Source organism: Pimephales promelas, chromosome 25 (assembly GCF_988280905.1).
Source record: "Pimephales promelas chromosome 25, fPimPro1.hap1.1, whole genome shotgun sequence".
NCBI classification, from domain to species: domain Eukaryota; kingdom Metazoa; phylum Chordata; class Actinopteri; order Cypriniformes; family Leuciscidae; genus Pimephales; species Pimephales promelas.
The window spans coordinates 344,820-371,609 of NC_142793.1; the positions used below are offsets into that span (position 1 = coordinate 344,820).

General features: G+C 40.1%; 1 protein-coding gene across 1 annotated transcript; it reads right to left on the reverse strand.

The window, feature by feature from the left end:
- Window positions 1–300: 300 nt before the first annotated feature.
- Window positions 301–25,192, reverse strand: ldlrad3 (low density lipoprotein receptor class A domain containing 3). Its single transcript, XM_039670274.2, has 6 exons — window positions 25,011–25,192; window positions 15,464–15,610; window positions 6,657–6,782; window positions 4,955–5,089; window positions 3,534–3,855; window positions 301–1,604 (listed from the first exon to the last, which is right to left on the reverse strand). The coding sequence occupies exons 1-6, from the start codon at window positions 25,066–25,068 to the stop codon at window positions 1,493–1,495; spliced, it is 900 nt and encodes a 299-aa protein (XP_039526208.2). The 5' UTR covers window positions 25,069–25,192; the 3' UTR covers window positions 301–1,492.
- Window positions 25,193–26,790: the final 1,598 nt, after the last annotated feature.

Sequence of the window (26,790 nt, forward strand, 5' to 3'; positions counted from 1 at the left end):
GAACCGAACGGTTCGGGTGTTTTTTCATGTACCGTGCCACCCCTAATAGCTATATATATATATAAATAAATCTTTCGAAATGATCAGACCAATCCGATTGTGTCCTCCTTCATTTGCCACGGCTTAGATCCGGTCATGACACCGCGAATTCAGAAATCCTTCTTTAGTCACAAACTGTTTTTTATAGTAGGGAAGCGAGTGATTTCATGTGTGTGTGATGAGCAGGAGAATTATTCAGAGATGGGAAATCCACCTTTGTTGACCGCAGAAAAAGGTTCATCATGCCATTCTGTTGTGCCACATGTTAACAACTTATTTTTATTAAGATATGATAATCAGGATGTTTAGAAAGAGCTGCAGGTTCACTGGAAATCTGTCAGGATCTGAGACAGAAGAGAGCAGTCATCACATACTGTATAACAACTGTTCCCAGTGCTGTATGTTAAGAGCGTAACGCACAATCCCTGAAGTGCATGTTCATTAACATAAAGAAGGCCCTTTTCACAAAAACTACTCAATTTACATCAGACTCACAGGGAATGCAAACACTGAACTCTATGTACACGGGCAAATATTAAATAGTATAACAGCTGTCCTCACACTTGATGTAAACCTCACAGGAATGAGTGAGAGTCTCTTAGCATTACTCTGGTCTTTGCAGTAAAAAGCTGGCTGAGTAGCTTATTTGACTGCCAATGTCAGTGGTTATGAGAAGAGTAATGCAGTTCATTGGCCACCAGATGGTGTGCTTTGTGAATCCTGCAAACACGGCTGTCATCAGCGCTGGTCTGAACCATAGACAGTATAAGAAATGGACAGAGCGATGTCACTGGACCTCCATTGAGACGATTGAAGCCCGTTTTTGGTGATTTTTTAGCACTTCCGTCCCTGACGCGCGGACTCAAACAGAGCTTGACGGCGTAGATGTGACGTGAGCGACCCGTCTGTCTTCTAGTGCTGTGGCATGAGCAATCTGAATCATTCCCTTCTGAATCTCGCAGAGACGGAGAGTGTGAATAGGAGCTGTCCGTGAGCTAGGAGCAGGAGACACTTCTGCTAGGTATTCTGATTAATTATTTTGTCATTTTGCCTCCATGTTTCCCCGATTGCGCGCGAGCTTCTCCTCCTGTACATTCGGTAATCTCTCTACTGGGCGACAGAGAGTCGCGTGGTTATGACGCAATCGTTAGCCTACTTTCACTAAAACTGCTTCTACGGGGCCATAACATAAGCTACAAGGTAATGGAGCCTTTTATACATTGTCGTGTTTCTTAAGAAAGAAATAAAGGACAAATGGGGGTCTTCAAACGCCTCAGATGTAAAGTTATTCGCTGTCAAAGTGACGCCAAAATGAATGGGAGTCAATGGGAATGCTAACGCAAGTGAAGTTCTGCTACAAGATGGCGGCTCCCGCGAGGCTTCATCTTCCGGTGGATGGATATCCCCCTTGGTCTGAACACTCGGCACAGATCCCCGTCCCCGTCCTCTGGGTTTACTGAGTCCAGGTTAGAGACGCGTCTGCTGATTCATAGACCGGGGGTTCTCTCTCAGGCTCAGGCTCTGGAGGGTAAGGAGGAGGTGGGAGGTCAAACCATGACGGCCGGCTGGAGAGAGAAATAAAGACAGAGTGTTGAGCTTAAGAACAGGAGGTGGATGATTAAGGTCGAAGTCAAAGTTTATAACAGGTTGGGCTTCCCACTGATGCCGCAGTCACCGCGAAGATTCTGCTAGACAGGTAAAGTTTGTCATGCTATTGGAGAAATCCATTTAAAATCACTGCTAGTAAAAGTTAACGTAAGCTATGATTAGCGATGCTAGCCCTGGCACAAGTCATGCCCCGCGTAGACACGGTAAACGTAATAGGCGTTCCCTCTCGGGAGCAAATAGAGTGTTGCATGTGCATTTATTTAAAAATTGGAGAGGGCGAGTCTTCTCTAAAATTCGGAAAGATCCACCTTTAATGTGGGGTCAACATAGTGTAGATCAGGGGTCCCCAACTGGTGGACCGGGGTCCAGGTCCGGACCCCAATACCTTTTTATCTGGACCTCTAAACATTTTTGTTAAAAAGTTTCAGAAAAAAAAAAGAAAAAAAAAGAATTTTTACCAAAAGTAATTTTTGAACAGGCGAGCGCGCGGGCAGCTATGTCTGTGTCAGGTCCAAGAAGCAGGGGTCTGGAGAGATCACAAACTTTGGCTTGTACACACATTACTATGATATTGCAATCATTGCAATCATCAAACCAATTCGTACGAATTCGACGCATGATTAAAAAGTGGCTAATTCGTACTAATTCGTACGACCTCACTCGTACTAATTCGTACAATTTGTCTAAACCCACGTGATGGTTAGGTTTAGGGGCGGAGTAAGGGGTAGGTCATTCGTACGAATTCATACGAATTGGCCAATTCGTAAAATATGTACGATTTAGCAAAATCGTATTAATTCGTACGAGTGAGGTCGTATGAATTGTTACGAATTAGCCACTTTTTAATCATTTGTCGAATTCGTACGACTTGGTCGTGAGATTGGGTTGGATATTCGTGAATTGATTATTATGGCTTTGTCAAAAATTTGAAAAGTGGAATCTTTCGAGATCTTTCGAGATGAGTGGACTGAAGTGTACGCGTTCATTTTTGCCGTCATCGAGCTCTACGAGGCCCGTGTGTCTTATTTGTTCAGAGTCTGTTGCTGTTGTTATAAGTGGAAACATCAAGCGGCATTTCGAGACAAGACACACAACTTTCAATGAAAATTATCCACCAATAAAAATTATGCTTCCTGTTGCTGTTATTGATGTTGAAAGGTTTGACATTTGAATATTTGCACTAAAATTAAATAATACTTAAATGAATTTCAACAAAATCAGTTGAATACATTTAAAGATAAAGATTTTATTGTCAAAGATTTTGTCAATTTGTTTACAATTTAATAAAATAAAAGAACTGATTGTGCCGGGTGATTTTGCATGTCTGGACCCTCGTTTACTGGGCTCATCGGTTTAGTGGACCTCTTGCCAATTTAGTTGGGGACCCCTGGTGTAGATCAAATATATTATAAAATATTCCAAATATCCTGAAACTTGCATTTTCCAGGCATCACGTTTCAGTGGTTTCAGCCTATTTTTGCAATGTTCCACGGTGTGTCTGAAACGTTCAGGTATTATCGTAGCGGTTTCGTGTGCGCGTGAACGTATAACAAAGTACCTCACGTGGGAAACACAAACGCGTGTAACTAACGTAAATCAAGTAAGCTAGTGCGCATCCGGAGGCCACGAAGCGTTGGCGATATAACACATTAGTGGATTAGTCTGATATTCAATGTTGCCTATTCTAGTATGTGGCATTTAATTGTGGCCATCAGCTGATGTTGTGTTATCCTGTGATTAGTTATAGAAAGGCTATAACACTTTCTCACATAGCGCATACAGACACAGTTGGTCATTGGCCATTAAAAATCCCAATCGGTCAGCCACTGGTCGAATAACAGTTGAAAGCTCGCCATATTTAATTTGTAGTATTGATATTAGCATACCCGACGTCCAGCACAGCCTGCGAGTATGTTGGAGGACAGTCTACGGCAGCTCTGGGATACGGTGAAGGAGAGAGCAGCTGGAGACGGTGGACTGGCGGGGACGGACACTGGGGTGAAAGGTCACGGCCTCCTCTGTCCACTATGACGAGCCGGGACAGCAGGAGGGGTCGGTGTGTCAGCAGGACACTTCTCTTCCTCTGATGGTGGAGGGCGAGGGCCAGCAGGGCCACCACCAGCACAAAGATCACGGCGCTGCCCATCACGGCGTACGCGACACTGGGGTAATAGTGCAGGCGATAGTCCAGGGTCACAGCGTCGTATTCTAGGACGAATCAGGGGTCAGTTTAGATTATTTCAAAGTAGGGCTGTCAAACGATTAATCGCATCCAAAATAAAAGTTTGTGTTTACATGTATATGTGGGTGCACTGTGTATAATTATTTTGTATGTATATATATATAAATACACACACATGCTTGTATTTTAAAGAAAAAAATATTATTTATATATCAAATATTTATATTTATATTTAATATAAATTATATATAAATCTATAAACAGTATATACATGAAAATATTTCTTAGATATATACAAGCATGTGTGTGTATTTATTATATATATAAAATAATTATACACAGTACACCCACATATATTATGTAAACACAAACTTTTATTTTGGATCCGATTAATCGCGGTTAATCGTTTGATTGCCCTATTTTAAATATTATTTTACATTTTACAAATAAATAAATAAACTGGAACATACAATCAAACATACACAATCATACCATAGATATACACCCTGATCTAACAGATTACTGTGTTAATCAGTTGTTGTGTTTTTTTATATATATATTTGTGTATATTTCTTTAAAAAAAGGTAAAACTTTACAATAACATGGTATGAATAATCATGAGTTCATTGTGCAAGTAACTATTAATTCAGGAATGATTGTTCATGCCCTGTTATTGTAAAGTGTTCCTATGAGAAGTCTACATTTGCACAGTTTAACCTTTCTCTAATTACTGTAATTATTAAATTATTCATTCAGTGAACACATGACTTTTGGCAGACACTTGCATTCACATCAACTTAAAACATCGAAGTATTGCAGCGGTTCGTGTGTTCCCTGACCTATGACCCTGGGTTACAGTCAGGAACATCTACGCTAATGAAGATTTTACACTGGAATAATGGACACAACCAAACAAACTCATTAAAGAGAGAGAGGGTACTTTAGCCACAAAGCTAATTTCAAACATTTAAGCTTTAAAGCTCATTGAAAGATTCAGCATGGAGATGTGTTTGTGTCGTGTGTGTTTGTGTCGTGTGTGTGTGTGTGGTGTGTGTTTGTGTCGTGTGTGTTTGTGTACTGCAGATGTGTTTGTGTCGTGTGTGTGTGTGTTTGTGTGGTGTGTACCTGCTGTTGTAAGGCAGTTCTCTTCATCGCTGTTATCTTGACAGTTATCCTGTCCATTGCAGAGGAAACTGCGATCCACACAGCGGCCGTTGCGACAGTGGAAGCGAGCGGATGAACACACCAGAGGGTTAGCAGCTGTGGGACAGATGCACAGATTACCTTACTGAGTATTTCATACTTTTGTACATGCTCTCTTTCCTCTAGTATAATACAAAATATTTTATTGATTTTAATATTATATTGAATTTTACTTTGAATATATTTCTTAACCAAACAGTTGTTTAATAAGCAGAAGGTGAAGTAATCCTACTAACCTCACCCAAATCTAATTGAACATCCTTCCAATAAAGTGAGTAATAACTGAAGAATAACCCGTTAAACCGACCCACATAGCATAAAATTATTACACAATAATACATCATTAAAAAAATCATTAACAGCTCTTAATGAAGTAATATACAGGCCTAAACTAATCATTTAACCCTCAGGTGCTCTTCGTTTCGGAGTCACGCTTGTTTTCTTCCTGGTCAAAAGTGATCGGACACCTAAAAATGAAACTTTCTCCATCCCAGTAAAACCAATGCAATTTATTTTTGTTCTATAATATTTATTCTTTTTAATTTAGTATTTTGAGACAATTTGATGTAATTTATTAATATTTATGCAATATTTATGGTTTATTTTTGCCATGGAAAAATATATATATATTTCTATATATATATTATTTTTTTCAAAAAAATATTAACACAGTATTTTAGTTTAATATAGAGTCTAGGCCTTTAGAAAAAAAATATTTTTTGAAGAAAATTAGCACCATCTGGTTACAGTATAGAGAATAAGCGTAGAATCATGGTGTAACCACTAGATGGCATGTACAGCTCTCTATGGAGAGGCATGTGAATTCCTCAGCTGTTTATGAACACATTTTTTTTTTTTGTTGTTGGTGGATTTGTGTATATAGTTGAAACAATCTCAAAAACTATTTCTTATATAAAAAAATTGACAAAAAACAAAAATTCACAATTTTTTTTCTTTTTTTTACAATTTCCCATTCATTTCCTATGGGGGTCATTTTTGACCAAAGACCACAAGTGTGACTATTTTTTTTAAGACCACTTAGCATGCTCAGATCATGACTTTAATGTTTTGTGTGTTCACATACATAATGCCATAAAAGTCACTAAGTTTTGTAACATCGCGATGAAGCTGTGATTTTTAAAAATTCAAAACATACTTTTTGTAATGAAAATGTATTGGTGTGTATGTGTATAAAAGTGTGTTTGTATGTGTGTGTTGGTGGGTGTGTCTGTTTTGCACTCTAGATGTTGTAGAGTGTCACCCCTTTCCTGCGGTGTACTTTTTTTGTTTAGAATTGTGGCCGATTTGTAGATTGTACATACAAAAATTCAGAGAATTTTTTTTTTGTCAATTTCCCATTCATTTCCTATGGGTCAGTCATTTTTGACAGAAGAGCAAAAGTGTGACTGATTTTTTTTACGACCACTTAAATTGCTCGAATCATGACCTCAATTTTTTTCTTTGTTCACATACCCAATGCCATAAAAGTCACCAGGTTTCGTAACATTGCGATGAAGCTGTAATTTTTTAAATTTCAAAACAGAAAATTCTTCGAGCACCTGAGGGTTAAAGTGGTCTCGTTCCTTTACTCAAACCCAAGGTTGGCGGATCATTGGACACTCACTGCAGTTGTCTTCATCGCTGCCGTCAGGACAGTCCCTGAAGCCGTTACACTGGAAGCGGCCAATAATGCAGTGGACCCCGTTTGCACAAGCAAAGAATGTGGGCGCACACTTTGACTTCATCTTCACTGTGAGGAGGCGAGAGAGAGACATAATGTGATCTTGGTATTTGGCTGAGCAGTCATTTGGGTGACACACTATTGTATTAAGAGTTCTTCTAATCCACAAAATAAAGGCCCACAGACAGAACATGTGTCACAAACAATAGATACAACAGTATCTACCTTAATGTTATGAAGCTACGAGAATATATTTTGTAAAAGAAAAGAAAAATAACAACTTAATTCAACAATTTCTTCTTTTCCATGTCTTTTCCTTTGGCTTCACAGCAATACCACAACGCAAGCGTGTGCAGGTAATGCGCTCTGCCATCCGGGTTCTACGTCAGCGACCCCACACGCATGCGTCACGGTTCTCGTGAATGTGTCGAAGACTGACACAGGAGAGAAGAAATTGTTGGTATTGAAAAAGTTGGTATTTTTTCTTTGCACGCAAAAGGTATTCTTGTAACTTCATAAAATTCAGATTAAATCACCGTAGTCACATGGACTATTTTAACGATGCCTTTACTACCTTTCTGGGCCTTGAACGTGGTCAGTCTGTGGAGGGTCAGAAAGCTCTTGGATTTCATCATAAATATCTTAATTTTTGTTTCGAAGATGAACAAAGGTCTTACAGGTTTGGAACAAACACGAGGAAGAGTAATTAGTGACAGAATTTGCATGTTTTGGTGTTTTTGACCTTTGATTATATAAAACATGATCAAAAGAGTGATTTCCATTTAATGAGAGTAGAAGTTAAACTTCATGCTGATTTGTACCAAGATAAGCACAAACTAAGACGTAGCTTTACCAGGGTTTCCCCAGGTTTTTTTAAGACCACTTTAATGAAAATTAAGACCTACATCGCACCCATTATGTAGCCGTAAAACACCAGATCAAATCCCAATAATGACTATTACTGATGAATGTTTTAATTAAAAATACATTTATTATAAATACAATTCATAATGTCATTATCATTTATAATTATATATATTTTTTGTAAATTTGAAAAGGGTAGACTATTTAGTCAAGAGCAGTGAGTAATTTATTTGTCCTTGACAATTGGTATTTGGTTAACATGAAAACACAGTAGCAGGTTTATTAAAGTGCTGCCCCTTTAAGACCGAACGCACGGCCCTATTTGAACATGCTAGCTGCCTTCACTTGAGATGTAACTGACTTTTATTTACTAGGATACTCACCAAGACGGCTGTTTTTACATAATTTTGTCTGAATTTGTCCGTACAAGCGCAAGAGAATTTTCAGCAACGTTATTCACGCGCTGAGGCGCTGGTTTGCGCAGGCGCGCGCTTTGGATGTTTGCGTTCATGGAACTTCTTGACCTGCACACGTCCAGGAATAATGTAGGGAACCACTTGTTATACATAAATCATTTACTTACATATTATACGACTTAGTTTTCATCCAAATAACGTGCTGAGAGAACGATCAGGATTCAACAGAAGTGCTCGCGCGATCTCTCTCCCCCTCTCTCAGCAGTTAACGTTAATAATAAGCTAGATGATTCGTTTTAATTTTCTTTGCCATTGACATCCGACTGAACTACAAACATTCCACGGATGTCTGTTTGAAGGGATGTGCTCGACCAGCTCGCGCGTCTGTGCTGCTGCGTGCTCAATCCACTGCGCGTTTCAGTGCTCGCGCACCACAGCTAAGTTATGTTACTATACTGCGTTTAATATTCCACTAATAAGACACATTTACTTCATAGGCAGCCTTATTTTTTTGGGAAGAAAATGGAAACTCGTATATTAAGGCGTTGATGAAAAATTTACTACCAAGTCAAATTGCATTGCATTTCCAACATGACATCATGACTTTTGCGTAAACATACACGGCACTTTCGAGTCAGGTGGCGTGTTATCTCTACGCATTTTGAGCTATCCGCATGTATCCGCGTGTATGTCTACGCCATTAACATCCGCGTCATTCCGCGTGTCTGAACACGCAGTCAAATCTCCAGTCATAAATGCCATTAACCCCAGTGACGGTTACGTTTAGGGATGGGGTTGAGGTAAGTCATATATTTATATATACGCCTAACGTTAAGTCAACGGCGTTCATAAACACGTTGAAAGGCGATTATGCGTCTTGATAGCACGCAAAAATGGAAATACGAATTGGCGTGTCATACACGCGCTACTTCATGACATCAGTCTGGCATTTCCTACCTTTTCCTACCTTCCAAGGACCGTAATTTTGGTAGCCTAGATTCTATTTACTCCCGTGCGGAAACCCTGTTATAATATAGTATAATGAAATTAAGACCTTCGTTAAAAAAATTAAGACTTGGACAACAGAATTTAAGACTTTTTAAGGCCTTAATTTAGAAACATGAAATTTAAGACCTTTTTAAGACATTTAAGACCCCGCGGTTACCCTGAATACAAAAACTACATAAAGCACACTGACTCACGACCGCTCTCACTGATCACTAGGGGTGTAAATCGGACAGTTAATCACGATACGATACGATATCGATTCTCTCAGCCAGCGATACGATATTTGCCGATACCTCAAAAAATTCTACGATACGATACGACTTTGTTGCTGTCAGGCACCTTCTGCAATGTCACATGATTATGGCTCCAGTATGGATTAAAAACAAAGTACATCAGAGTATCCAGCGATCATAAAGATTACAACGATGCATTTGGGTATAAGTTCAATAAATATTATTCTTGTCAATATAAATATGATGTAAACCTATGAGAATATATGAATATTTCTCCAAATCTGCACATTGTTGAACTAAAAGCCCTGAGGGACGTTGTTTTGTCAAGCGTTGTCATGATGACACCACAGGAGGTTTTTTTTCCGAATGGGAGCGGCTGACTTACATGCAATACAGAGAGCTTTTCACTCACCACTAACTTGCCGTTTTAGCAAGATTCCTTGAAAAAGTTTCAACTTTTATTTTCCTTTTACAGCCCGAAGAAGATATCATGGGTTCATCAAGTGTGCTGAAATCCATCCTCGATCACTTTTAGTCAGCTTTGACGAAACTCCTCTCAGCTAGCGCGTCTTTTCAAAGCGACAAGCAGCCTTGTCACCTGACCTGAATACTGCGCACTGATTTGCTAAAACAGACTTTTCGGGGCTTGTCGTTTCTGCTGTAAAACAAACTTGCGATGCCTTAACAGCGGAAAATACCAGCTTTTGTGACAAAGGGTTCAGTCAATCTTGTCAGGCGTCTATTTCAGCGGAGAAAAGTTATGTCAAAATAAAGGTACCGTATATCGATATTTTGTGTGTGGTATCGATGCATCGTATCGTTAGACTTTTGATCGATGCATCGATCCATATCGATGTATTGTTACACCCCTACTGATCACCAGCCGACTCTGCGCCGAGCTAAGACTGAGATTCCCTGACGTGACGTAAAACGACGCGATGTTGCCAAAAAAAGCTGTTTTTACGAGCAGTCCAAGAGGCTCACTTTATCTACTAAATTAGTGCCCTTATGTATATCAAAACATTTTAAATCCAGCATTAACTTTTCATTTGGTATTTTCATACAATGTTAGATTTTTTTACCTGCAATATGCTCTTTAAGGGTAAAGTGAAATGCACTTCATTATAACCCATTGTGCCTATGGGTAAGCCAGTTTTCTAATATTCTTCTCTTGTTTATTTTCTTTTTACAGATGAACAAACTGATTAAGAAACACTCCTTCTGCTTGATAAAAAAATCACTTGAAGCATTGATACCAAAGATAGGCCGACATCTGAAATGTAAAAAGCACCTGAGAGAGCTGCTGGTTGTGAGTTCAGAAATGCACATTAAAGATGGGATGCATCTGCTTTAGGTGCAAACTGCTGTTGGGGCCAATGTTCATTTTAGCTTTCTCACCCGAGGGAAATGTATAATGTACCCAGTTCATCAAGTTATTTTGAGTGTGGCCAAGCCGGGTGGGTGTCACGGTATTCATTGCAGTAGATCGTTTCAGCGACAGCACCATGTAGAGGCTGAGACAGAAGAATCCAGCCAGTCAACACACTTCCCACAGACATGGACACTGAGGTCTGAAGGCATATTCTCACAGGCAGCCTTTGGAGGAGGAGGAGGGTAACGCTGTGGATGACATGAGTTGAGCTGAACTTTATTGTGACATGAGATGAGTTAGAGCAGAAAACTATCACAGAGTGGCCTTGCTTCTATAAAACCATATCTACTGTCAACTTGTAGTTCAGCAAACATCTAGTCTGGTCTATGATATTGTTGGTGCTTTACAAAGACGATCAATGGATTGGCCAAAGTGAGACTCCTGAAGGCCAACAGCTGAATCAGCAAGATTAACCTTTTCAATGCCTGGATATTGAACACAAGCAGATGAGATACTTTGCTCCAGCTGGGTACCTAGTTCAGCCTCGCCCCGGTGTGTCTTATACACCCAACAACGAGACTCACAGACAGGGACTGTAAAACAGGATACTTTCCAAAGGATTCTTTGACGTCCACTACTGAGGGATGATGGAGAAGATAATGGAGTGAGAAAAGAAGCTCAGTGACTCAAACAGTCTGGATGACACTGCTGTTTTCCCCACTGAGCCCTCTGTTCCTCTTCTGTTGTATAATGATGACTGTGAAATGGTTAATCCAAGAGGCTCCAGAAGCTCAATCTACAAGTGGGGATTCATCTATTTCACTCTTAAATGTCTTCCTCCAGAGTGCCTTTCAAGTCTGGACTCTGACTTTCTTTTGGCAGTGTATAGACACTGTCCTGAAGTCAGTTGTTGATGATATCAATGACTTGGAAACAAATGGAAGTAGACACGGTTCACGTCAAAGGCACATTAAAGGTTTGGGCTGCCCAAATTTGTGGAGATGATTTGGGTCTAAATTCAATCCTTGGCTATACAGAGAGCTTCTCTGGGAACAGTGTTTGTCGCTGGTGTCGTGTGAAGAAACAGCTTTAATGGAAGATCCTTCACTGCTTAGGAATAAGGATGGCAGATTCAGATCTGGTCTAAAAAGAGAGAAAACCTGAAACACTTCCATGTGACAGAAAATGTAGCACCAAATCTCATACATGATATCCTGAAGGAAAAGGTGCATGTGAAATTAAATTGGTATAAGGCTCTCTCATCTCCAAGAAGGTATTAACCTTAGACCAGGCGAATTACCGGATCACAAGTTGCAATCATGGCATTTGTGACAGTGCCAACAAGCCATCCACAATCCGACCTCAAGATCTAGAAGTGCCTGACGGTTCGATGGAAGAGAACATATCATGATAGAAGATCTCATTCCAGAGGGAAACCAGCATTGCTGCTTTTGTTGACCTGTATGGAAAATATATTTTTTCTCCAGCCTTTAACAGAAGATGCAGTTTTATTTCTCAGACCTCTCCTTGATGAGGACCACAGCCTTTTCCTAGAACTCATTCCTGATAGACGTCTAAAGCTAAAACATAATTTCATGCTGCATTATCAGAGACTGGGCCCTCTGGTGCACTACTGGTCCATGCACTTCGCGGCCAAGCATGGTTTTTTAAAAAGGCTTGCCCACGTCACATTCAACTTCAGAAATCTTTGCAAAACAATGGCCTTCAGGCATCACATGTTGCTGTGTTTCAGAAAGAACAAAGAACGTGTTCCTGGTTGCACTACTCCACTTGCTTCCATTGAGGGATTGATCAAGTCTGCCCCAGCTCTCCATCATTTACTGAAGTGTACTTACCCTCTCGGGACAGAATGTCGTCCATGAAGTGTCTCTCTACTGTCATTGACTCCACTGATGATTACCATCCTCTCCATGAAGTGAGGTCAGACAAGGAAGGGGACAGCAACCACCAAGCATCCACGTGCTACCGGTTGTTTTAAATTCACAATTTTGTGTTTTACCTTGCTTTGTGAAAGTATATGTTGAATATATTACTAATACTACACTACAAAAATGAAGCTAGCATTAAAGCACTATTATATGTAGAATAAATGTCCATCTGAAAAATGTCATAATGTAGTTTTATATTTGTTACAAGCAATCAAACCACATGTAGGTAACCATTTTTCCATACACTATTATAGGAACCACGACCAGAGCAGACCCAAAGTTCCTTACTCAAAGTCCTGAAAGGCTCTTTTAAGTGTCTGGTCTGAAACAGAGTTTGATTACAAACAAGCTGTTTTATAGATGCCTTTCCATGGTTGAAACAGTGATTGAGCAATTACACGATACGGATTTCAGTAAATCAAACTATATTTTTCACCTTCCGATGTAAATTCATAGATCTGAAGCCTGTGTGCACCACCCCAAAGCTGTTATTCTAGATGTGCTCGTCGTTGTACTGTTCTTCGAAACCTCAGGGAGGAAATAGGAGTAACTGTCCTTTAAACGAACAGGAAGTAGTGGCGAGAAGTAGTAATGCACCCAAAGCTCTGTCGTCCGTGCTGCAAACTCAGAAGTCATTGAACAGTGTTAGTGTTGCTTTCTAGTGTTTCTAGTTTTTGTGCTTTAAGTGTAAAGTAACATTTTCTTGATGTAAAAGTAATTTTAACAACATTTGTAATAAGAAGAAAGCTTTAACATAGTTTTGATATTAACTCTTTTGGTTCAAAATTGCTCATGCATCTTTGAAAGAGGAACCGCACACAAAGTTAGACAAAATGGCGCACACACCGCCACGTGAAATTGCCACATATGCCCCTGTTCATGCACAAAGGTCAAAGGTGTTTGTGGCCTCCGCTGTCACTGTGGCGGTAGAAACAACAAATAATCTTCTGCTTTGTGTGTTGTGCATTTTTACCTATACAAGGGCATTTTGTTCTAATATTAAATGTATGCATCTTTAATGTCAAATTATTACATTAAATCAATAAATCCAGGTAGAATAAGCTCCCACTTTTAAATATTGAAATATTAATTTTTAATTTAAATATTTTAAATGATTTATAATGAATTATGTCATTTAGTCTGCAAACTTTGGATGGACACTGCAGCGGTCATATAACATCACACTCTGCGGCACCATTTTAAAAAACATAATTCAACATATAATACATCCAAATATATGCAGTTATCTTCACTTCACTGCAATCAATTTCAAGTTTGAGTCCTTATTATTCATCTAAGAGCTTGCACAGTATTGATCACATTTGCAATTGCGCTGATGTTAGGGAAAAACAGCACTCTTGTTCATTTGATACTGCTTAACTCTATCATATCGAGATATAAGACATTGTAGAGGGGTATTTCTGCCACATATATTGAATTCTGGGGTCATTCTAGGCAAAAGCATTCAAGGCTTCAAGGGTTTACAGGAGTGGTTTACAGGAGTGTTCTAGCCAAATTCCCTCCATTGACCGTTACCAATCATGGCGGTAGAGGAGAGATCCCCTGATATGATTGTAAAATGCTTTGGGTGTACAGCAGTACATATGAAAGCACTATATAAATGCCTCATTCATTCATTCATACATCATGAAGTGAAAGCTAGCACTAAACAAGCTGATCAAGGTCTTCAGGATTACAGGTGAGATTGATCAAGGTTGGGGCTAATCTCTGCTGGACAGTGCAGGGCCTCTCGGAGTTCAGCAAACACTGTTGCTGAGTATTTTCTCCTTCAACTGCAGTGAACCAAAGAATCGCTGGTGTTTCTGACGTCACACACTGCCTTGTAACCAATCAGACCAACGTGTGATCGTCAACAACAGCAATGTTAATAATTCGGAAGCAAATTCAATGGGTTTCTTCACTGGATCTCCCAGGGCTGTGTAGTCACGGCTGAACTATTTTTGGTCCGAACTGATATACGGCCCATGAATCCACAAATGAGTAGCAAAGTTTCATTACGCTTTCATTTCATTTCATTTGATGTCAGGCAACGCTGTGGTCACACTAGCGCAACCTCGAACAAGGTTTTAGTCGCACCGGCAGGAAAAACGGTCGAAGTCTCGAGGGCTAGAATCCCACTGATCCGGTAAATCCGGCAACATGAATAACTGTGTGGTTAAAAATGCTTATGAAGTCTTGGAAGCTGAAGCTCGCAATATGGTTACATTTCCCACACATGACTGAGGTGTTTGGCCAATCACAACACACTGGGTCAGCCGGCCAATCAGAGCACTCTGAACTTTTCAGAAGGATGGAGTTTTGTAGAAAGCGTGTTTCAGACCGACTGGGAAAAGAGGAGCTGCAATAATGTACAGTATGTGGAAAATGTGTTTTTTGAACTTTAAAGCATGTTAATCTATTCTAGTACACCCAATCAAACTAAACATTAAAAATATGTGAGCAGATTTTGCAGGAAACCAATTCCTCACGTCAGGATGTTTACATACAGTCGTTCCTTGCATTGCTTCTTCTTCACTTGGTGCCACATATGAAAAAAGCCTATCTATTATCACACTATACAGAGCAAAGCTCTCTTAACAACATAAATATCACATTAATATTCAAACTTAAGTTTCTAATACATGGATTTATTTGCATTATATAATATTTGCCACAAATACAAACTGAAATTAGCATTTGCTTTGACACATATTTCAGAAGACTACTTGATTGTAATGTTAACTCTGCTACATCAGTTCATTCTTACAGCTAATGGAAATCTTTATCACAATTACTTATACACATCTCCCTTTGAGCTAACTGGTGCATAATCAATGATTTTGTGAGCCAAGACAGGCATAAATATTCATAATTGTGCATCTCCGTGTACAGTGAACGCGAGACTTACGGCAACCCTTCTCGTCACTCTTGTCGACGCAGTCTGGAAAGCCGTCACACTGCCAAACTCCAGGAACGCATTCGCCATCCCCGCACATAAAGTTTCCAGGAATGTTGCACTCCGTCGTAAAGTTATTTCCAGGAAGAAGCTGGCAATCTGAAGAAAAGAGACGACTGTATTTACAATCTTTATATTGAAGATTAAATGACTGGTGAGATTGAATTAAAATAGATGGCAGACACAGGCATCAGTTGTGTAATGCTAAATGAATGCAGTGTGCTGTAGCATAGTGGCAGGGTTCTCAAGTTTGAGCAAAAGCTTGGAGTGAGATCACACGCGGTTAGGGGAGGAGCCATAATGAAGCCCCGCCCCGCCCCACCCATCCCTTCCCCCAATTTTACCCATTGTTCATAATTAACCAGAACAAATTAAAATTATAACAATTAGTAAATCTGATAAATGACAGAGCAATTCATCACATCAAAAACTCTTTAATGCAGTATTACAAATATAGCTAACCAAAAATATAACAAATTGCTCCAAACAGTTTCAAACAAATCTTTAAAAATTGCATTTTGATTTTTGAATGCGTCTTCTAGACGAATGATTTATTGTGTGGTGGGACATTGAGAACAAATGGACAGATTAGAGTGCACCACCTCTTCCACTGTCTCCTCCTCTAATCTGGCAACCTTTTTAGGGGGCTTACCCTTTGGTGCCCAAAATGACAAAATATCTTTCTGCTTTTTTCCTGACATCTTTGAAAAATACAAATGCAACATTATGACAATGATTAAATATTACCCAAAGCAATCTGCTGTAATACATCCTTAATGTAACTAGAAAGACTATTAATATATTACAGTATAATATAATTTAAAATAAAATCAGTAAATCTTCATTCCTTTCCATACCCACTAACATTTCTCTTAGTTTCAGATAACGTAAGATAGCCAAACTGAGCCTGGTTGCAAAGTAGTTGTAGAGTTTTTGACTGCATCAATAATAATGTACGATGGGCTACATATTAAATGTTCTAGCCCAAAAATGTTAGACGAGCTTCTTCCAACTTACCTTCTTCTCCATCACGACACATGTGTTCGCGCGATGTTGTTGGTTACCTAGGATACCGAGGATGTTCCGTCCATTTCCGTGTGTTCGCGCTACTGAATGACATGTCATGTATAGATCAGTGGTGCACGCAGCGCGCATATATGTTGCCTAGTAATGAACGCAATCTGGCGGAGATACGCGCTGGCGGCAGGAAACTTCACTTTGTTTGCCTGCGCCTCGTATACAACGTTAGAAAGCTTTCAGCCAGGACAACTTGGTTGGCATTGCCTTTTCAGCGTGAGAAATACACAGTGTGGCGTGTGAGCGTGTGAACCGGTCGAAATGCGTGTGTCTCACGGCCAATGCGTGAGACTTGAGAACCCTGTAGTGGTGTGTGCAAAACGAAACAACCAAACGAACCACAAAGGTAAACTTATCACATGGGTCTTGCTTCTCTTAAAGGCCCAAAGGGAAGCAGGCAGCATGTGTCGTCGATGTAAGTCATACACAAATATTATTCACTTCAGTGATCTATTTATGTATTTCAGGTTGTTGTAATCTCATGGTACAGAAAAGGGTGAAGTGTTTAAATTTGAGGCGTTCTCTCTGATTCACTGTCTGGAACGGTATCGCTCTGTTCTGGGCTAGCTTGGATAAGAGCAGGGAGAGCAGTGATAGGGAACAGAACCAACATCAATGTATTGCAGGTCTCATTAATGTTAATATTTTAATGTACAACACAATTTGAGAAATAGGGGAATCAGAATGGCCAACCCTGCCAGCTGGGGAGGGAGGAGGGTAATGAGCCCTTGAGAAACGCCACATAATGCTGAGGAGCATGCAGGAGCAGATGTGCATGCCTGTTGGCTATCGTCTTGTGGTTAACCTTCATCCGTGCAAGATGTCTTCAACAATCTTTACTCTAAATATGAAGATGGCTTCCCGTCTTGAATGGTGTTCCTTCTCTGATGCGTCAGATGACCAATTTAACTGTTCCCCAGCAACAGGTGGAGATTTCCTCTTAATTTGGAAATACGTCATGATGATGTTGTGGTATCTTCCGCAGACTTAGAAACCAAGAAAATACAGGAAGGTTGTTGTTTTTTTTTTCACCAAATACCCCCAACACAACTGATGCTGATACAATGGTTAATACATCTTGATGTTAGCGGCTTATGTTGAGCACTACAGATCCAATCTAATGGGTGAAGCATCACTCCAACCTGGGAGCAAAATCTGATACAACAAGCATGTTGTATAAGCACAGACTAGCACTAAGGGTGTATTCACACCTGCCTTGTTTGGTTCGATTGAATCGAACTCTAGTTCGTTTGCCCCCTTGGTGCGGACCTTTTGGGCAGGTGTGAATACAGCAATCGAACTCGGGTGCAGTTCATAAAGCATTTGCAGTTCACCACCTTTTGGTGGTGGTTGACGAGTTTCCCCCTTAAAGCGAGTGCCGAGAAAAATTCTATATATAAATGTAATGAATTATTATTATTATTAATGTAAGGATAGTTAAAATACAAGGATGATGATGCGTTAATTTACGTTAAACTGGACAAACTTAATCGCAAGCGTTAACATTGACAGCACTTGTTAGTACACAATAAGAATCTCATTATTTGAATGAGTGAACAGCCCCTCTCTATGAATAAAAACTTTATACCTTCTCCGTCTTCTGTGCAGTGCCACTTGTAACGCAAAGTTGAGATGTTGCCCAGAGATAAAAAAAAACAAAAAAAAAAAAACAGAAGGTGGTCGAATGAAAAGAGTTGTGGTATTTCCCCGCGTTTATAGAGCCACTCAAACGTTACACTCGTCGTCTTCTCAAAATCCGAATTACAACTTCGTAGATGACATTGTATCATATGATACTCATTAGTTTCTTCATATTGCGTTTGTACAGAATTAACACAAAATTAGTAAAAGAACAAATATTGCAGTATGAAATATATGGAAATATCTCCATGCTGAGCCTTTTTTGCACTTCCTGATTTCCCTTGAGAATCCTTGTCCAATGAATGGACGACCTTAGCACACGTGTGGTTTGGTTTACAAATTTTGGTTCACTTGCAAAAAGAGCAGTGTGAAAGCGAACCGTACCAAAAAAAAAAAAAAAAAATTTATTTGGTCCGGACCAAAGCAAGTGAACTATCAGACTTTCCTGGTGTGAATACACCCTAAAACTAGCGTAGTCCAGTCGGGGAAGCACACACCCTGTAGCTCTGAGTCAGATGCAGTGTGCTTCCTCATTCATGAACATGATTTCTGCTCACCTCCTACTGACTCCACACTCGACTCCCATGATTCCACACTCCTTCACGGGATCCTCAAGCTATGACAGGACTCGAGTCAAGTCCCAAATTTGATGACTTGCGACTCGACTTTGGCAACAATGACTCGTGACTTTACTCGGGCTTGACCCCTGTGATTGGAAAGACTTGACCTACCTTCCAAAAGCACAGATCAGAGTTGCAATAATCACTGTAGTTTAGTACTGTCTCATTGACGCATGATCACACAGCGCTGATCACACACGTTCGGCACTGAGCCGGAGAGCGCTTGATAAAGTCAGTTGCTGTTGTCATTTATCAAGTACTAGCAAACCATTTATAATCTGAGACAGAAAAGAAACACACTGATGTAGGAAGCGAAAATAATCGGCTAAACCGTTCAAATATAATTTTAAAACGTTTTTTTTTTTTTCCTTAACAAACGCACATTTTAGCCTATAGGTCACTATAAAATCTTCTGCCTGTTCACCACATGACACTTCTTGGGGCTACGTGCCTGTCACTTACAAAACGTAAATCCATCCATTCAAACTAATTTATACTAATTGGCGATCATCCGGGAGCCGTTATCAATATGCGGGAGACTACCCGGACGTCTGCCGATAGCGAGGAGATTAATGAAGATGCCGAAGACAAAACGCTGCAAGGTTTGGCTGCATTTCACGTGTAAGAGTACGTGTCAGAACGATTGTCTGAAGCCCATATAAAATCACGATTCGCACCGCCTTGATGCTCACGTCGTCATATATTATATTGGCGCGCGCATCATCTGCTCCTCAGATTACTCTGCCTAAAAAAGAAGCTTGTCAGCAGCGCGAGATATTGGCAGCGAACGCAGCGTCTCGTTCCCTATTCAAAGAACATGGTTTACACAGAGACGTTCTCTTTCATATGTTTACTCAAACCTGCGTAGCTAAGACGCAGTGGGAACGAAATATCATACTGGCTAAGAGCTTAACTAGTAAATGACCAGATAACTTACATGACTAGTTCAAGCAGACAAAACATGGGAACCTTTAGCCATGTCTCTAGGAGTGACGGCGTAGCTACACCGTGGAGTTGACGCAGAAGCATGATGAGGCCACATGAGTAACGCACATTGCCAATATGATCGCATAAGCCGAGCACGAGCATTTTACTGAAAATGACTAGAAGCAACACGGATAAAACAAGTTTGTTGCCAAGAACCTTATAGCTTTAAAGGGCACCTATTATGCCCCCTTTTTACAAGATGTAATATTGGTCTCGGGTGTCCCCAGAATGTATTTGTGAAGTTTCAGCTCAAAATAGCCCACAGTTAATTTATTATACCCATTTGAAAATGTCATTTTGGGGCCTGTTTAAAAATGAGCTGTTTTGGTGTATACCACCTTAAATGCAAATGAGCTGCATATCCCCGCCCTGCCTTTGGATGAGGGCGTCACTTGATACCTGTGGCAGTCACTCTAAGCAGACGGGCTGAGAGAGTGTGAGACCCACTGTTTTGTCTGTCATTCAGCCGTACATGTTTGAATGGGAATATATAAATAGTCTCTGATCAGACCCAGATGACGAAGAGACTCCGGCAGAATAAACACAAATGAGAATGGACCAGGACGTCTCGGTATGGTTATTTGATACATTTATGCACTTATAGAGTTGTAATCGCATCCCCTTTGCAATTATGGATGTGCAACACACACACACAGACACACAAACACTAACGCTGGCGCAATTTTTTTAAACTACATACACATACTGTGATAAAGTTTGCTACGTACAAGCGAAATTACATTTATGCGAGGGACCTGTGGCGTCATGTTTACTTGTCATACACAGACTGATCTCATGAAGTAGCGCGTGTATGACACGCCAATTCGTATTTCCATTTTTGGCGTGCTATCAAGAAGCATAATCGCCTTTCAGCGTGTTTATGAACGCCGTTGACTTAACGTTATACACTCACCGGCCACTTTATTAGGTACACCTGTCCAACTGCTCGTTAACACTTAATTTTTAAGCAGCCAATCACATGGCGGCAACTCAGTGCATTTAGGCATGTAGACATGGTCAAGACAATCTCCTGCAGTTCAAACCGAGCATCAGTAAGGGGAAGAAAGGTGATTTGAGTGACTTTGAACGTGGCATGATTGTTGGTGCCAGAAGGGCTGGTCTGAGTATTTCAGAAACTGCTAATCTACTGGGATTTTCACGCACAACCATCTCTAGGGTTTACAGAGAATGGTCCGAAAAAGAAAAAACATCCAGTGAGCGGCAGTTCTGTGGGCGGAAATGCCTTGTTGATGCCAGAGGTCAGAGGAGAATGGCCAGACTGGTTCGAGCTGATAGAAGGGCAACAGTGACTCAAATAACCACCCGTTACAACCAAGGTGGGCAGAAGAGCATCTCTGAACGCACAGTACGTCGAACTTTGAGGCAGATGGGCTACAGCAGCAGAAGACCACACCGGGTGCCACTCCTTTCAGCTAAGAACAGGAAACTAAGGCTACAATTTGCACAAGCTCATCGAAATTGGACAATAGAAGATTGGAAAAACGTTGCCTGGTCTGATGAGTCTCGATTTCTGCTGCGACATTCGGATGGTAGGGTCAGAATTTGGCGTCTACAACATGAAAGCATGGATCCATCCTGCCTTGTATCAACGGTTCAGGCTGGTGGTGGTGGTGTCATGGTGTGGGGAATATTTTCTTGGCACTCTTTGGGCCCCTTGGTACCAATTGAGCATCGTTGCAACGCCACAGCCTACCTGAGTATTGTTGCTGACCATGTCCATCCCTTTATGACCACAATTTACCCAACTTCTGATGGCTACTTTCAGCAGGATAATGTGCCATGTCATAAAGCTGGAATCATCTCAGACTGGTTTCTTGAACATGACAATGAGTTCGCTGTACTCAAATGGCCTCCACAGTCACCAGATCTCAATCCAATAGAGCATCTTTGGGATGTGGTGGAACGGGAGATTCGCATCATGGATGTGCAGCTGACAAATCTGCGGCAACTGTGTGATGCCATCATGTCAATATGGACCAAACTCCCTGAGGAATGCTTCCAGCACCTTGTTGAATCTATGCCACGAAGAATTGAGGCAGTTCTGAAGGCAAAAGGGGGTCCAACCCGTTACTAGCATGGGGTACCTAATAAAGTGGCCGGTGAGTGTATAAATATATGACTTACCTCAACCCCGTCCCTAAACCTAACCGTCACTGGGGTTAATGGCATTAATGACTGGAGATTTGACGGCGTGTACAGACACGCGGAATGACGCGGACGTTAATGGCGTAGACATATACGCATACACGCGGATAGCTCAAAATGCGTAGAGATAACACGCCACCTGACTCGAAAGTGGCGTATATGTTTACGCAAAAGTCATGATGTCATGTTGTCATACAGATGCTTCTGTGGCCAATGTAAGGAGATGGCTAACTTACAGAACAACAACATATATGCAGTTTATAATACAATATCTTTACAAATATATATATTTATAAACGTGTGGTTACACAATATACAAACAAGGTTTAAATTTTATACACAGCCATCCTACGACGACAACAACTTTAGACGCATTTGTTGTTGAATTGGCTGACATCGACTGAAAAGAAAAAGCCACAACAACAGGATTAACGTTCATTGTTTTTGTTTTCAATAAAAAACATTTGCACAAAGCAAGTCGGTCCACTTTTCTATGTTGATAAGAGCATTAAAATTAGAAAAAATAATGGGACAAAAAGAAGTCAATGGACATTTAGAATAGATAAAAATATGCGATTAATTGTGATTAATCGCGAGTTAGCTATGACATTAATGCGATTAATCGCGATTAAATATTTTAATCGTTTGACAGCACTACTTTAGACCCAAGAAACGGCCTGGACAGAAATCTTTCAGTCAAACGGCTCTGCATAAATTGTTCAATTTCATGTCACCAACTCTGGCCAATTAACCGCGGAAGGTTTCACATTTTGCCACAACAACTGACATATGGTCCAGCAGAGCATCCGAGCCATCGCTCTCCTTGGTCATCGACGACACTCACTCGGACACTGCAAACATCCCCCATCCCAGATGAGCACACCGTGACATCATCGGCCAAGCTCTGAGAGATGCGCTGATGTCCTGGACAGGACCGACAGCAGGACTACAGATTCAGTGGAAGAGGCGTTTTACAGGGGTCATGAACTGCATGATTTAACTGTATCATGTTTCCTGAGGCGCACGCTGTAATGCTACTAGTATTATTACAACAAATACTGTCATAATTTAGAGCGGGCCATTTTCTACCATGACTTTATCTCTCTGATTTACGCGCTGATTAAAGGGGCGTGTCTCTTTAACACTTAAAGCAAATGCCAACTGCTATTTGCGAACATGCACACAAGGTATTACATGTGTAAGGTTTTTTACTTCATTTGAAATGTTTAACTATTAAAGATGCCGAGATTAACTAATTCTATAGAGTGTGGATTATAGCGTTTGATTATCCAGTTATACATTCGTCCCAAAGCCACATGACTTTTTTTGAAGTGCATCAAGGAATTCGGCAAATCTGTTTCCATTGTAGTTTATGCGATGTAGTAGTTTATCCAACTCAAACAAGTGCGTATGTTTTTTATGCACATTTTTAGAATTTATATGCATCCTGGCATTTCCATCCAGCAGTTATTCATGCAATATCCCGAAGTGCACATAAAAATAGGTGGATGAAACAGTTAATTTGAGGACCAAATGGATTTATGAGGTTTAGTCACATTGGTTAAATATTTGTAAAACCCATAGACAGAAATAAAGGGTTAACAATACAATGATTTAGGGGGGGGGGGGGGGGATGACGAAATATGTAAATACAATGTTTCTGACCAATATTTAAAATTGCGTTCATTTAGATAATTGTCTTACTGAGTTTTAGCATTAGAGTGAAATAATACAAAGAATAATATATTCTCCTCAATGTAATTGTCATAAGCATATGCCTATGCATAGAAACGGCACTGTGTACATGTATTTTTATGCATTTCTGTAATTTTATTTGCATTATTTACTTGCCCAGGGACTGCAGAAGGAAATTAAAAAAAAAGGAAATCTGCAGCAAAGCATCTCTTGTGAGATAATACTTATATGCATAGTCTCTGACAAATAAATGTGAAATAATTATAATAATTCCTCATACTTTATTGATTTAAAATCCATTTGGTTCATCTGAGTTATCTCAGTGGGCTTTAAAAGTCCTGCCACTTCCTGCTGATCGATTAATGAAATGTAACTGATACTGCATATCAGACGCATGTGAAGTGTGTTTAAGTGTGTTGTGAATTGAGAAATCATGCATGTAAAAGGTAATGTTTGCATATAAAGAGCCAGATCGGGTTGGAAAGCTTGCTTGTCTCAGAAATCTCTTTCATGCTACGGCCGTCCAGCTAAACACACAGCAACTTTGAGAAGAAAAGAGTACAAAGCCAAAATATTTTAAACATAAAACTGATCTAGATCTGTCAGACCATTAAAAGACTTCTGCCCCAATAAAACCATTCTAATTCATGTTGCTCGAGTTTAGGCACAAGAAGCTGGTGATGTTTGCACCTTAGCCCATTTAACCCAAATGCTGTTATGAAAATCTAAAAAAAGAAAATCTACTCTTGATTAGCCTAAATAGTCAGAAGGCTATTGTTTATCTGGCCAATGGTGTTCATCAGGTGACCTTCAGCAGACACAGACACACACTCGACACACACTAGATCTCATTACTGTTTTGAACATTATTCCCGCTACGTCATGATCGTGTGATGTTGATGAGTATGGTAGGATTGTCAATAAAGATATCCATAATGCCTATTTCATACAAATGAACACTAAAACGGTTTTATTTATAAATGTTTTAGCTGCAGCACGAGCTCATTACTCTGCGCATACCAACTCTTCCGTACACCCAGTAAATCACAAACTCTCTCTGGTTCACATAACGAACCGTTTTAAAGGAAAACAAGTCCCCGGGAGCGAGCAGCGCGTGCACATTCATGCCGGCTTCACTAACCCGTTACTTAAAGTTACAAAAGTTATAAGCTTCCACATAAAGTGCGTTTGTAGAAGAAATGCAACAGCTGCGATGACTGAGCACTGCTCAAACACTACAACAACTGCTGTAATGGCGCTACCGGAGGACACTCAGAGAAACAATGGATGAAGCCTGACGTGTAGCGACTCACCGACTGATCCCGAACCCGAGCCCGAGCCCGAACCGAGCAGAAAGTACCAAACCCACATCGTTCCCTGACGGACCGGCCCGCAGCGGGGCAGCAGCTCGCTGGATCTACCGCGCAAAGCCTTCAGTGTGTGTCCGTGTGTGTTTGTGGTCGGGACAGCCCTGAATCACTGTGGAGGAGGAGGAGGAGGAGGAGGAGGAGGACATGCTGGAGTCGAGCAGCAGAAAGGCGGAGACATGGCCGAGGAGGACCTCTACAAGCCGGACAAACTCATATACAGACATCAAACATCTACAGTATTATACTGACTTTTCTCTTTAAAAAAACATTACTGTGGACTCTAAAAGAAATATTAGAGAGATTCACACTTTATATTAGGTGCTTTCACTACTAGCATAGCCTAAAGAAAATAAATAAATAAATAAATAAGTTAAATGTACTTATTGTGTTGACGTAAATCAGGGTCTGCTGTTGAGGAGGATACGGTAATATTAGCACAGGTTTAGGACTCTCTTCTTCCTTCATTAATGAATAACTACACAGAAACAAATGAGTAACGCACTATTAACATTCTAGCCGCTATTAACTAACAAGAAACTCATGAAATTAGTAAGTAATAGCGCTCAGTTGATTATGGTAGTTCGTTCATGATTAACTAATCAGTTACTATACTTTTTCATACCTCACTGCATGAAAACTAAGAACTACATGCAGGTTCATAATTAATATAATACATAATATAAGGTAATGCTAACCCATTTGTAATGACTGACTCAAGTGTTGCTACATCCACTGACATGATCACATATTGTCTTCTGTTCTGTACACAGGGCTGACATGATTGTGAAATTGGTCTGACAATTAATTGTCTATTTTAGGGCTCAGTCATACGTTTTGTGTGTTTCTTTCATTGTAAAAAAATTGTCACAATTTGTTGTGATTAAATTAATAACTAAACTTGCACTATAAAACCACAGTTAACACCTTTAAATATAGAAGTAGTTGATACAAACACTCTCTCTCTCACACACACACACACACACACACACACACGCATAGAACTAAACTGAACAGTGAACTGAATTGAGCTGAATAATGCACTATTGTCTTCTGTAGAGCTGCGTCACAGCTTACATTTAATTTGTAACATTTGTTGAATCTGCTTGTTGTGAAGCTGCTTTGAATCAATCTGTATTGCATGGGCTATAGAAATACATGAGATTTGACTCAAATAATATCCATCTGCAGAGCTGCACGTCACATAATTAGAAAAATGACATGGAGTGAGGCTAGATAGATAAAAATTGTATTAAAAAAGATCACAAGGTGGCGCTATAACAAGCAAATTTATTTATTTATTTATTTTTTGCTAATAACCTTGCATATGCTAGACTTAACATTAACAACTGAGTAGTTGGAACTCATCGAATTGTAATGTAACACTCACTCATCTTCTATAGAGCCGATAGGAGTCATTTGGGGCAGCTGAGTTTGCACCTCTACTCCATGAAATAATTTTATTTATATAACAGCATCATTAAGGGTAATGGCAGCAGAAACGTGCTCTGTGGGGGCTCCGCTGGGCATTACTGGTGTAGCACCACCCCAGCACAGTACGTACAGTACGTCCAGTTGCACCGTAAACCAACTCAATCTCTTCCATCTCAGATAGGGGTATTACTTTATTTTATTTTTTTTATATTGATTGCATTTACTGAATGAGCACTGTGCCACTGTTCGTCCGACTGTACTATACACTGTATTTTATTTTTTATTATTATGA

Excerpts from the sequence above, each read along its gene's own strand:
- ldlrad3 (XM_039670274.2), bottom strand. The coding sequence starts at position 25,068 with ATGTGGGTTTGGTACTTTCTGCTCGGTTCGGGCTCGGGCTCGGGTTCG. Across the intron at positions 3,856-4,954 it reads GAACTGCCTTACAACAGCAG|AATACGACGCTGTGACCCTG; the intron begins GTACACACCACA and ends GATTCGTCCTAG. Across the intron at positions 1,605-3,533 it reads CAGGCTGTGCTGGACGTCGG|CCGGCCGTCATGGTTTGACC; the intron begins GTATGCTAATAT and ends TTCTCTCTCCAG.